The sequence below is a fragment of the Rhamphochromis longiceps genome, linkage group LG6 (genome assembly GCF_057381845.1).
Source record: "Rhamphochromis longiceps isolate RC_006_pf linkage group LG6, R_longiceps_female_GT1.1, whole genome shotgun sequence".
Taxonomy (NCBI): domain Eukaryota; kingdom Metazoa; phylum Chordata; class Actinopteri; order Cichliformes; family Cichlidae; genus Rhamphochromis; species Rhamphochromis longiceps.
Genome location: NC_140562.1, coordinates 15,996,873 through 16,008,905, shown reverse-complemented (window position 1 = coordinate 16,008,905; position 12,033 = coordinate 15,996,873). Strand labels below are relative to the sequence as shown.

The 12,033-nt window shown below is 39.9% G+C and overlaps 1 protein-coding gene across 1 annotated transcript; it reads right to left on the bottom strand.

Annotated features, from left to right (window-relative positions):
• Positions 1-482: 482 nt before the first annotated feature.
• On the bottom strand, positions 483-7,279 carry LOC146667729 (perforin-1-like). The gene is made up of 9 exons (XM_085408513.1): positions 7,010-7,279; positions 6,844-6,923; positions 6,461-6,506; positions 5,965-6,089; positions 5,718-5,856; positions 5,540-5,620; positions 1,986-2,482; positions 1,794-1,887; positions 483-1,173 (listed from the first exon to the last, which is right to left on the bottom strand). Exons 1-9 carry the CDS (start codon positions 7,277-7,279, stop codon positions 961-963), a joined length of 1,545 nt encoding a protein of 514 aa, XP_085264639.1. The 3' UTR covers positions 483-960.
• Positions 7,280-12,033: the final 4,754 nt, after the last annotated feature.

The following is a 12,033-nucleotide window of genomic DNA, read 5'->3' as shown; positions in this document are numbered from 1 at the left end:
GCCTGGATGTTAAACTTAATTGTTACACCTGGTAAAGCAGCAACGCTGATCATTTTATTAAAGATGAAAGAATTTGGACAGTTTTTAACTCTCAGTGATGTAGCAGTGTTTGTTTGACTTTGGGACCTGAAGCTGATGGACTTTGACCCTGATTACTCCGCAAGGCTACTGACTATATTAGCCGTAATGCTTCGACAATCCATCGAACGGTGCCGCTTCGAAGCTTACCAAAGTTATTCTAAAACTTTTTTTGACAGATTTTTGAGAGCCGTGTAACACATAAAATTGGTAAGCACAACCACAATTCATATGTAAGGCACACCGGATGTAAGGAACAAGGAACAAGGAAAATTAAAGAATTTTACGTGTGCATTATAGTGCGGTAAATACTGTCTGTAAGTCATAAATAGTTACAATTGTTGACTTTCTGGCCCTGTCACATCCCAGTAAGACATGATGATCTGAAAAAATGAATTGCATTATTTATTTTGTATTTTTATTACATTTATTGCATATAATACACACAGTTAAACATTTGAACACACTAATCCATTTAATTAATGAATTAATTAGAGGTCTTATGTGAATTACAGTCCTTTAGAGGTTTCACATACATTTTTACATTACTGAAACTAGACTCACAAATTAGTAGGAATACAAACCAGCTGATGTAATGGGTTTGGATTTATAAGTCTATATTTATCATTTTAATCTGTTGAAACCAAAAGAAAAAAGATTTTTTAATTTTTTTTAAATTAAGCAATATTAGGGTATAGTAAACCAAATTCATATGAATAAAAAAAGGGTGACTAAACTCTAACAAATATAAAAGAACAAGTGGAATATTGTTATGTCTTAGTAGTAGAAAAATAAATGCATAAACTGACAAGTATCACATTAATCTTTACAGTTCATTAGAGCAACAGAACTATTATGAAGATAACATACAAAATATATTTCTTATTTTGCAGATGGTTTGTAACGATTACACCGATCTCCAGCCAGATGAGGGTCACATGCCAGAGTGTACCGGACCTCAAAACCACCTCTTTTAGCTGGACAGGTAAATGTGTGTGTCCCCTGCTGAAGATACTTGAAACATGATCCCAGACGGTCATCATGCCATACATCCTTGTCCCAAACTTCAACCTTCAAACCCAAGTGTGTGTCCACCTTCATGAGAAAATTAATCAAACAAGATTTAATATAGTTTTATCCTACCAATGTTAATTTTAGCACTAGTGAAAAATAAACACAAACGAGAACAATGAAATAGGACAAATCCATAAACCATTTGTACATGCTTAATAAGAGCAGCATTTAAAACTGGGCCATAGGAGTCATTAACTGTGTGAAAGACACAGCGGTGGATTCGAGGGAGATTGATTATTGGAATCAATTTAAAGAATGGCTCTTTGAATATGAATATGCATATATGTTTATGTATATGTTTGCTAAACCACTACCTAGCTAACATTACTTCTTCCAAGTCAACTAACATACATGGTATTTGTCATTACAACGGTTCTAAAGCTCAACTTAAAAACAGAAGTTTAGTAGTTTAGTAGTAGAGTCTGATTATTTGGATTGATGATGAGGTAATGCTTTTGCATTTTTTTTTAGGTATTAGCTAAACTATGGCTTTGTGTGATATATTGTGTCGAAAAAACAAACAAGAACAAGAAAAAAACCCGTAGTAAACTGTTGATAGGCTTCAGGTTTGAAAAGTAAATCAACTCTGCTGACTGTGAGGCCAAACAATTTATCATGATCTATAATGAGGGTTTACTGACCTTGCCTAAATCATAATTCGCGTTCCACCAGGGATTGTTTGACCGAATCCAACGAGTCTTCCGATAGAAGGAACCAAACCACATTTTAGCATAGCTGTGATCAGAAGAAAAGAAAGAAGAGCAGCAGAAGAATTATTAAGTCTGCTTGATATACCACACCAGCCAGATCTTAATAGACAAGAGTCTATTCACCCCTCAGTTTTTCCAACTGGATCTCCTTTCAAATTCCAGGCTCGCACAATGGTAACCCTTAGCGTCCCCCTCCAGGCTTGCAGAGGACAGCAGTTGGAAGCCAGATTAGGAATGTGCCACCCACAGTTTGGCTCATTGGGTGACTTTCTCACAGCGTTATCTTCCAAGTACTCCTCTATGGCAGCTTTCATCCCTGCCTTTTGTGTGCCATTTGTCATCAGGCTATAGATTGGCCGAAGGGAGTAGGAAACAACATCTGGGTGATCTTTCAGGGTGCTCAGCCAAGTTAGAAAGCCGAGGGAGTCATTCTGGGTGAGTGCAAACTCTCCCAACCAACCATTGCCTCCTACCACCTCTGTGTAGTGTTGGTGGAGTCCAGTGCTGTACATAAACGAGAGACCCTGGTTTTGTAGGACCTTGTTGCAAGACTGTCTGTTACTGGATAATTTCAATTTTCCCAAGCCGACAGAGAAACCCAGTGATAAACAGGAGTGGACCTGCAGGACAGGAAGGGAAACAAAATGTCAGTGTCTATCAAGGGCATTTTCTCTGCATTTCTAGCTGTACTATAAATATATACAGTGGTGTGAAAAATTGTTTGTCCCTTCCTGATTTCCTTTTTTTTGTTTTTTGCATGTTTGTCACACTTAAATATTTCAGATCATGACAGAAATTTAAATATTAGATAGAGATAACAAAATAAACACAAAATACACTTTCTAAATGAAGGTTTTTATTATTAAGGGGGAAAGAACTTGCATGAACCTGTATGAGAAAGTGATTTTCCCCTAAACCTAATAACTGGTTGGGCCATCCTTAGCAGCAAAAACTGCAATCAAGGGTTTGCGATAACTGCCAATGATTCTTTTACAGCGCTGTGGATTAATTTTGGCCCACTCAGAATTGTTGTATTTCAGCCACAAACTCAGCCATTCAGGGTTTTTGAAATTTTTTTAAAATTCATCCCACATCATTCAGATTCAGGTCAGGACTTTGACTGGGCCACTCCAGTCTTCAGTTTGTTTTTGTTTTAAGCCATTCAGAGGTGGACTTGCTGGAGTATTTTGGATCATTGTCCTGCTGCAGAAGTCCGCTTCAGATTGAAGTCACAAACAGATGACCGGACTGTCTCCTTCAGCATGTTTTGGTAGACGGCAGAATTCATGGTTCCAAATACCACAGCAAGTCTTCCAGGGCCTAAGGCAGCAACATAGTCCCATACTATCACAAAACCACCACAATGTTTTATTGCTGGTGTGATGTTCTTTTCATGAAATGCTGTGTTAGTTTTATATCAGATGTAACAGGACTCAAGCCTTCCAAAAAGTTCAGCTTTTGCCTCATTAGTCACAGAGTATTGGGGATCATGAAGATGTTTTTTGGCAAATGTGAGACGAGCCTTTATGTTCTGTTTGTTCAGATGTGGTTTTCTCCTTGAACTTTCCCATGGATGCCATTTTTGCCCAGTCTCTTTCTTATTGTTGAATCATGAACACTGACCTTAACTGAGACATACGAAGCCTACAGTTAATGTTGTTCTGGGGTCTTTTGTGACCTCCTGGATGAATTGTCAATGTGGTCTTGGAGTATTTTTGGTCGGCCGGTCACTCCTGGGAAGCCTCACCACTGTTCCAGGTTTTCAGTTGATGTATGATTGCGCTTATTGTGGTTCACTGAAGTCCCAAAGCCTTAGAAATAGCTTTGTAACTCTTTCTTGACTGATAGATGGCAGTGACTTTTGTGTTTCTCAAGTACTTATTTAGATTGTGGCATGATGTCTGGCTTGTTGAGATGCTTTTTACCTTGCTTCACTTTGTCAGACAGGTTCTATTTACGTGATTTCTTGATTCAACAGGTCTGCCAGTAATCATGCCTGAGTGTGTTTAGTTAACCTGAACTCAGCTTTTCAAATAGTGTGGTTTATCACAGTAACGCATGATTTAACAAGAGGAGACAATCACAATTTTCACACAGGACTAGATAGGTTTGGATAACTTTGCTCCCTTAATCAATAAGATCATCATTTAAAAACTGCATTTTGTATTTACACACACACACACACACACACACACACACAAAAAAACACAAACACAGTTTGTGAAGATTTTGCGGGGCTGTCTGATCACGTCAGTTTCATAAACATGTCAAAGCTGTTGTATTAAAACCAACTTAAATCATGCATATGCTCTTCTCTTAACAAAGCACACAAGCAGTCTTGTGGAGAGAGAAGATGATGACATTATAAATGAAGATGATAGAGTGTATGAAGGACTGTCAAACCAATTTTGAAAGATGAGAGAAAATAGGTGTTTACATCCAGACTCAGATTTAAAAAAAAATCCAGTTCATCAAGATGTGTGCCACATGTATGTCAATTTTAACTCTAAAGACTGTTCTACTTACTTCTCTGTTTTCTATTGTCTTGTGTAAAGTCAACCATTTGAGCATTAATCTAAATTTTGGCAGCATTATGTAATGTTATGTCTCAAAAATTGGGTTAATTAGCCCTGCGTTAGGCTGACAACCTATGACCCTATGATAGCTGTGACTCTTATAAGGATAAGTGGAAGAGAACGGAAGGATGGATGGACAGAAAATTATGGTGACGAAATATGTAGGCTACAAATTATGTCACTAAGATATTAATCATAGCTTTATTGATCGAATACTTAATTACAGGATCAGTAAGAGTCTGGACTAAAGAAAAACTGAAGTTTCTAATAACTAAGATAATATTGGACTATAGAAGTTTATGTAAAACAAAGCAAAAACAACAACAAAAAATCATTGGCATTATTGTTCAGTATGGCACAACTTTAACAGGGTTAACTTTGGCCTTTCATGACAGAGGTACTGCCCTGTATGTATAGAAATATGTAGTCTGGTAACTGCAGGCACATGAGCCAACATACTATACAGAGCACGTGTCTCGCTATGCAAAACCCACACACACGGTTTTAGATGCAAAATTCAACTTTAAGCCTAATTTACTAAGCCCAAAATTAACCCAGGCAGTCTAGAGGCACTACAGCGGGCCAACGAACTCAGCTCGGAGTCTAACCGGCGAAAGAACTTAGCCCCACTGTCAGGCAGACTGTCAACTGTAACAGTTGACAATCTCAGCTCAGAATCGAGCCAGCAAAAGAACTTGGGCCCACTCCCATACAGGCTGTCACCTGTGGTGAATTTAACTACTCAATTTCAATCGAGATGCAACCTCTCGCACTTTCACATACACACGCACAGCCTAGAGGCGCTGCCCCCTTCGCACAGAATCTAGCCGGCGGAGAAAATTGGGCGGCCCCCTTTCATGTAAGCCTTTCAACTGTGGCAGGGATCCCACACCCTGTCTGGTTCTTTAGGATGTCCTCAGTTCCCAGGTTACCACCCCAGTCCTCCCTTCCCATGGGTCTCGCCCTCGCGTCCGCGAGCGAGTGGGGCAGCCAAGCCCAGAACAATTAGTCTTACTCTTACATTTTCAGTCGCTATTTTTGAGATAAAATTATTTGAAGTGCCTCAGTAATGCTATGCTTTTAATAAGTGTTATAAAGTACCTCATTTGAGGACAGTCCATTCAGTGAGGACAGACAGGTTCGTGCAGCTGTGACTCGCCTCAGTCGACCACCAAGGTGAATCTGCAATGTGGTGCAAAGTCGGTGTTATAAATCATTTTTTTGAAGAAATATAATAATAATAAGGAATAATAAGAAAATTCACAGCATGTGCTTTAACCTGGCGGATGTAGTGTGTGCCGTAGGTGTGTATAAGCTCACTGTACTGAGCTCTGGTGGAGCTGTTGTAGAAATGTGGTAGCTTGGTTAAATCCTTACTGAACTCAGAGCTGAGAGACGGACTGTTTGATACTCGGTAACTGGACACAAAGAGACAGATTAGTAAATGATCTCAACAGAAGCTTTTCAAACAAAGATTGCAACATAACCCAAATTTATATGACTATTCTGAGTTATTCACAGCCTACCTGTAATGGTTGCAGGTGACCCTGTGTGTGCTGAAGATGTGGCGGTCCTCTGCGGCCCTTTTTGATGCAAAGTTATACACAGCGGATTGCTTTCCTCCCACAAATATCCCTAAATCTAGGCCAGTCTGTTATGAAAGATAAGAAAAAGAATAAATAAATTAGTGTGTTCAACTGATTGATTTTTTTTTTTGCCAGCCAATAATGAGACATTATTTGATCTATCTGTCCCAAATTACAGATCTCGATTTATGTTCAAACATGGCCTCAGTTTCAAAGTGCAAAACACATGTTGGTGGTGGGACCATTATTCAAAAATCTGAAAAAGTATTTAAAATATGAGGTTAAAACTTCCTAATAAGACTTAAGACCATATACTTTAAAAAAAAAATAAATCTATCTATATTGACATGTTTATCATTATTGTAACATTGACATTATTTGATAATACCAAAATATGTTAATTTTATGTAAATAACTGTTGTGAAATGTGCCCTACCTTCCAGTCAGTACTGTCCTGGGAGGTGTAGGTGTCAACCAGAGAGCTGTGAATACAATTCACAGTAAAGAATCACTGATAAATTTCAGTTTGATTTCAAAAATGATTTCCATTATTTTAAACAGTTAGTATTTACAGATGAGGACCTGTTTTTGTAATTAGATTAGCTCTGAATAATATGATGAAGAGAATAAAGATAATTTATACATCAGAAAAGGTGTCTAGCAGTAAAAATCCTTGAATTTCATCACTGCCAGAGACTGAACTAATCAGATATAGATTTTTAGATAGCGACTCAACTGTCACACAACATTTAACCTTCTCTCAGTAAGACACTAACTGTGAAGCAATCATAATAATATAACATAATAATAAGGCTATACCTAACAGAGGTGTGGATGCTGCTGTAAATATCGGCACTGCATCGGCTGAATGCACGCCAGTCCACTGCAGAGACTGGCAGCTGAAAATGAAGACAGATCATGAACATGTACACATAAAGTGTGTGCTACTGTTCAAATGGCTCTTTGTTGTTGCATCTTTATTTACTTTCTGCAGCATGTTGCCTTGAAGCGGGTTGGAGCAGAGAGTACATGTTTCACTTGGTGTGAGGTAGGTATTCACATCAATCACGTAGGCTCCCTTTTGTCGCAGAGTGACCACATCAAATCCCTCCCCCACCAGGTTGTGACCTGGTATAAAAGGAGCAGCCTTACACTGGCTGTAGTTTCCAGTCTGACAGGAAAGAACAGCGGAGTTGCAGGACAGAAAGAGAAGGAGGCTCAGGTAGAGAGGAGGTGGGGTTAAATAAGACAGCATAGCTGCAGTGAAAATGACTGATATTTTGGAGAGAGAGAGAGAGAGAGAGAGAGAGAGAGAGAGAGAGAGAGAGAGAGAGAGAGAGAGAGAGAGATAAGTGATCGTCATTAAAGTTCTCAGTAAAGTAAAGAACACCAAATTTTTGCAAACATGCAGCCTCACCTGACTGCAGGGTTCCCCAACCTTATAAACAGTACAGGACACAACAGTGTGCGTATTAGTGATTTGCATAATATTATAAGCTTGAGTAAACCTGCAGTCAGCTGAGACTCGATGGGTGAGGAAATGTTTTTCCCACTTAAAATTCTGTGACTGGATGAACAGAATCAACTCTCTGTGATTCCTTACCTGTATTTAAAAACATTCATTAAGATAGTGTGCTTTAAAAAAAAAAAAAAAAATCTGGATACCTCTTTCGCAGTTTTTCCATGGCAGAGATTTCTGAAATTTGTTTTAATCATCACTGATCAAAAATGTAATTTTCCTTTTTATTAAAATGCTGTGCTCACACACAATTTTATGTGCAGTTTCTCTTTTGTAATATGGTTTCAATATCATATACTGTAGTATCTTGTGTGAGAAGCTGTAGTCAATAAAGTATTGTTAGTTGACTCAAGTCAACATTTTTCATATTGACTTGACTCACATGTAAAATGATCTTGACTTAAAAGAAGATAAGAAAAAAAATCACTAAATTGAAATGCAAGCACACATACATAAACAAATAAAAGGAGAGGCTTTCTTTAAACACTGTATCTCTGTCTGTCTTATTAAAATAAAGTTAACAATAACTTTGTGTACCATTAAAAAATGTTTCTACCTTTTCCAAATACTGTTGAAGTTGCTGTTCCTCTGTCAGTGATGCAATTCAGACAAAAGCAGGACAATGAGCCAACAAGACTTGTTCAAAAACAGACAGAGAAGCACAGCTTTTAAAGAATAAGATGGGTACACGTGCTACAAATCAACAAAGATAAGGATCGTTAAACAAACCAACAATGGCTTTTTGGACCCTGGATTAAGGAAGTGTCCTTGGAATAACTTCCTTGTCAATGCTGAGAAGCTGTTTGAGATTATGTGCCCTCTTAACAATAGATGTAACTGTATATGTGTAAGAGAAAGCGGGCTGTCAGCCCCCAAACCACAAAATTCCAACAACAGAGATGCCACACATGCACATTTGGTTCAAATATCAAAAATGATTTGGACCATGTATATTTTTATCTTCATTGCCAAATCTATTTATTAAAAAAAAAAATTAAATAACTAACACAATTAACAATATAATTAAATAATAAACAGACTGGCGACCTGTGCCCCAATTGTACCCATATGGCACCTTGGATACGCTCCATCCCTCAGCCCTGCGACCGTGATAAAGATAAGCAGAAGAGAATGGATGAATGGATGCCAAATTTAATAATAAATGTTTAGGTAACAGAGGCGTTATCAGTGTTGTACTGCTGGCTCTGCAGTCACTAGATATAAAGTCTGTCTTCATTCTGGGTAAATGTGTCACGTTTATTATTGCGGCTCTGATTGTTTTCCCTGTTTCACTCCTTTCTTCAGTTGTTTTTCTTACACCCACAGGTGCCCTTGGACTTTAATTGCTCCTAGTGTCACTCACGTGTTTGGCATTACCTGAAGCAGCTTTGTGTGTAAACATACCTGAAATCTTTTACTAGTTGTTTTCAGCAGTGAAATGAATACATTACCTGTAAATCAACTTCCTTTTGCACATTTGTATTTTTCATTTGTAAACTTGTTATGTTATTCACTATAAAACATGTTCCATTACTACGTAGGCTTACAATTTCAATTAATATCCAGACCTTTAAGTAGTCAGGCTATTCATTTTCAAACTGTAAAAACATTACACACAGACAAAGTCTCACAAAGAGACTCTCAAAAGAGACTTAGTGTTGTGTTTGAAGTAGTATACCTTGCCTGTAGAGGTAAACACAAAGATCATTAAGCATGCATGTTATTAAAGTATCTTCCCCCCTTTCAGCTGCTCAATAATGCAAATATATAATAAGCCAGTCTAATGGTAGCAACGGAGTGCATTTAGGGACATAGACATGATCATCCTGCTGAAGTTTAAGTAACTTTTAATATGGCATGTTGATGTCAGATGGTGTAATATAGAAATTGTTTCCCATAAAATCACCTCTAGGGGTTACAGAGAGTGAGTGAAAAAGAGAAAATATCCAGTTTTCTCAGTGAAAATGCCCGAGTGTGTAGTTTCATACCATGGATTCATACCATGGATAATCCTCTATTTTAAGGTACAGTATGGCCAAGATTTTTTTTAACAGTTTTTACAGAATTAAATTTCATCTCTGTAATATTCTGAATATTTATAATTGAGCTATTTGTATATAGTAGAGCTATTTCCCAATTTTGTGAACTTTGTAATATATTGTATTATTTAATTTAATTCAGTCTGTTACTGTTCTTATTGTCTTGGAGCAACTGTAACCACATAATTTCCTCAGAGATTAATAAAGCATTCTGAATCTGCTGAATCTGATGATGAGACAGCTTTGAGCTGATAGGAAGGTGACAATAACTCGCATAACCACTCATTAAAACCAGGATGCTGTCAGGGTTCCTGGGCCGTTGACCCGGTATTTTCAGTTCGTCTTCATTGTTCATTCTCTGCATGTTCTACTTCCTGTTTAATTGTGTTAGCCTTACTCTGTGCATTATGTTCTAGTTCTCTTCCCATTTATCATTAGTTCATTATGTTCAGCTGTTCACTCACCTGTCTCTAATCACTCATCATTCCGCCTGTGTATTTATGTTCCCCAGTTCCACCAGTCCAGTGCCGTGTCATTGATGTTGCCATTATTGTCGTTCCTGTCTGTATTCAGTTATTCAGCCAGCCATTCAGTCAGTTAGTTAGTCTTGCCGTTCCTGCTTTGTTCATTCACCCGCTCCAATAAATCCTCGTCATTCTGCACCGTGAGTCCAGCGTTTGGGTCATCTCTTCCTCGCCTCCCACAACCCCTGACAGGTACACAGAAGAGCATCTCTGAGCAAACAACATGCTGAACTTGCGGATGAGCACACCAGTCATGCACTACTGCCAGCTAACCCTCTATGCCAAATGAGTACTACTGAATACCTGAGTATCGTTGCCGCCCATGTCCAAGATGGCGCTGCGGATGGTCGCCCTGGTGCTTCAGTGCGTTACTTTTGTTTTGTTTTTGTGCATTTCTTCTGTGTCTGGGCACTCCTCTGGATATTCGTACACCAGAGAAGAGCTCCTTAACTACAGGACTACAACGCCTGTGGATTTATTTCCAATATTTGTCGCATCTGCGGAAGATTTACTGCTGACTCTGACCAGGAAAGCGAGACGTCGAAAGAGAGGGAAGCGAGCCGGCGCACTCGTGCGTTTGAGGAGACGCGGACTGCGAACCGCTCTTCCTGGGATCTTCCTTTCTAATGTACGCTCACTCGGGAATAAGATTGACGAACTGGCCCTGATGAGAAGCATGAACAGAGACTTTGCCTCCTCCTGTGTCTTATGTTTTACGGAGTCGTGGCTCAGTGAGAACATCCCAGACTGCGCGCTCAAACTGGAGGGCTTCCATCTGCTGCGCGCGGACCAGCAGGCCGCTCTCTCCGGTAAGTCCAAAGGTGGAGGTCTCTGCTTCTACATCAATAGTGGCTGGTGCACAGATGTGACAGTGATTGCTCAGCACTGCTCTTCCTCTCTGGAATATCTTTTTATCCACTGCAAACCGTTTTATTCTCCGCGGGAGTTTGCTTCATTCATCCTGGCCGCTGTTTACATCCCGCCAGACGCAGATGCGCAGGCAGCTCAGTGCACACTCGCGGAGCAGATTCTCCACACGGAGCGGACATTCCCGGACTCTCTCATCATTGCTCTTGGGGACTTTAACAAAGCCAATCTGAGCCATGAGCTTCCAAAATACAAGCAGTATATTAAATGCCCGACCAGAGAGGAGAGGACATTGGACCACTGTTACAGCACGATCAGCGGGGCCTATCGCGCGGTGCCCCGCGCTTCACTCGGACTTTCTGACCACGTCATGATCCACCTAATCCCCGCATACAGACAGAGGCTGAAGCTCTCCAAACCTGTCGTGAGGACTAAAAAACTGTGGAGCAACGAGGCTGTGGAGGAGCTTCGCACGTGTTTGGAGTCTACAGACTGGGACACAATGAAGGCTGCTTCTAACAGCTTGGACGAGTTTACGGACACTGTCACCTCCTATATCCACTTCTGCGAGGACAGCATTGTGCCATCACGCACCAGGGTGAGTTATAACAATGACAAACCCTGGTTCACCTCCTATATCCACTTCTGCGAGGACAGCATTGTGCCATCACGCACCAGGGTGAGTTATAACAATGACAAACCCTGGTTTACTCCTAAACTCAAAAAGCTGTGGCTGGAAAAGAGAAAGGCGTTCAGAAGCGGAGACAGGGACTGCTACAGAGAGGCCAAGTACAGGTTCACTAAAGAAGTGGACATTGCTAAACATCAGCACTCTGAGAAGATGCAGCAGCAGATCTCAGAGAATGACTCGGCCTCTGTGTGGAAAGGTTTTAGGAATATCACAAACTACAAGCCTAAAACCCCCCACTCCACTGATGACTTGCTCTTGGCCAACACCCTTAACGACTTCTACTGCCGTTTTGACGAGCCATCAGGCAGCCTTCACACCTCCAACGGCCCCAACAATAGAGACACTTTGGACACTAATTCCCCCACCTCT

Excerpts from the sequence above, each read along its gene's own strand:
- LOC146667729 (XM_085408513.1), bottom strand. The coding sequence starts at position 7,279 with ATGCTGTCTTATTTAACCCCACCTCCTCTCTACCTGAGCCTCCTTCTC. Across the intron at positions 6,090-6,460 it reads AGGACAGTACTGACTGGAAG|ACTGGCCTAGATTTAGGGAT; the intron begins GTAGGGCACATT and ends CTTTCATAACAG. Across the intron at positions 2,483-5,539 it reads ATGGACTGTCCTCAAATGAG|GTCCACTCCTGTTTATCACT; the intron begins GTACTTTATAAC and ends CCTGTCCTGCAG.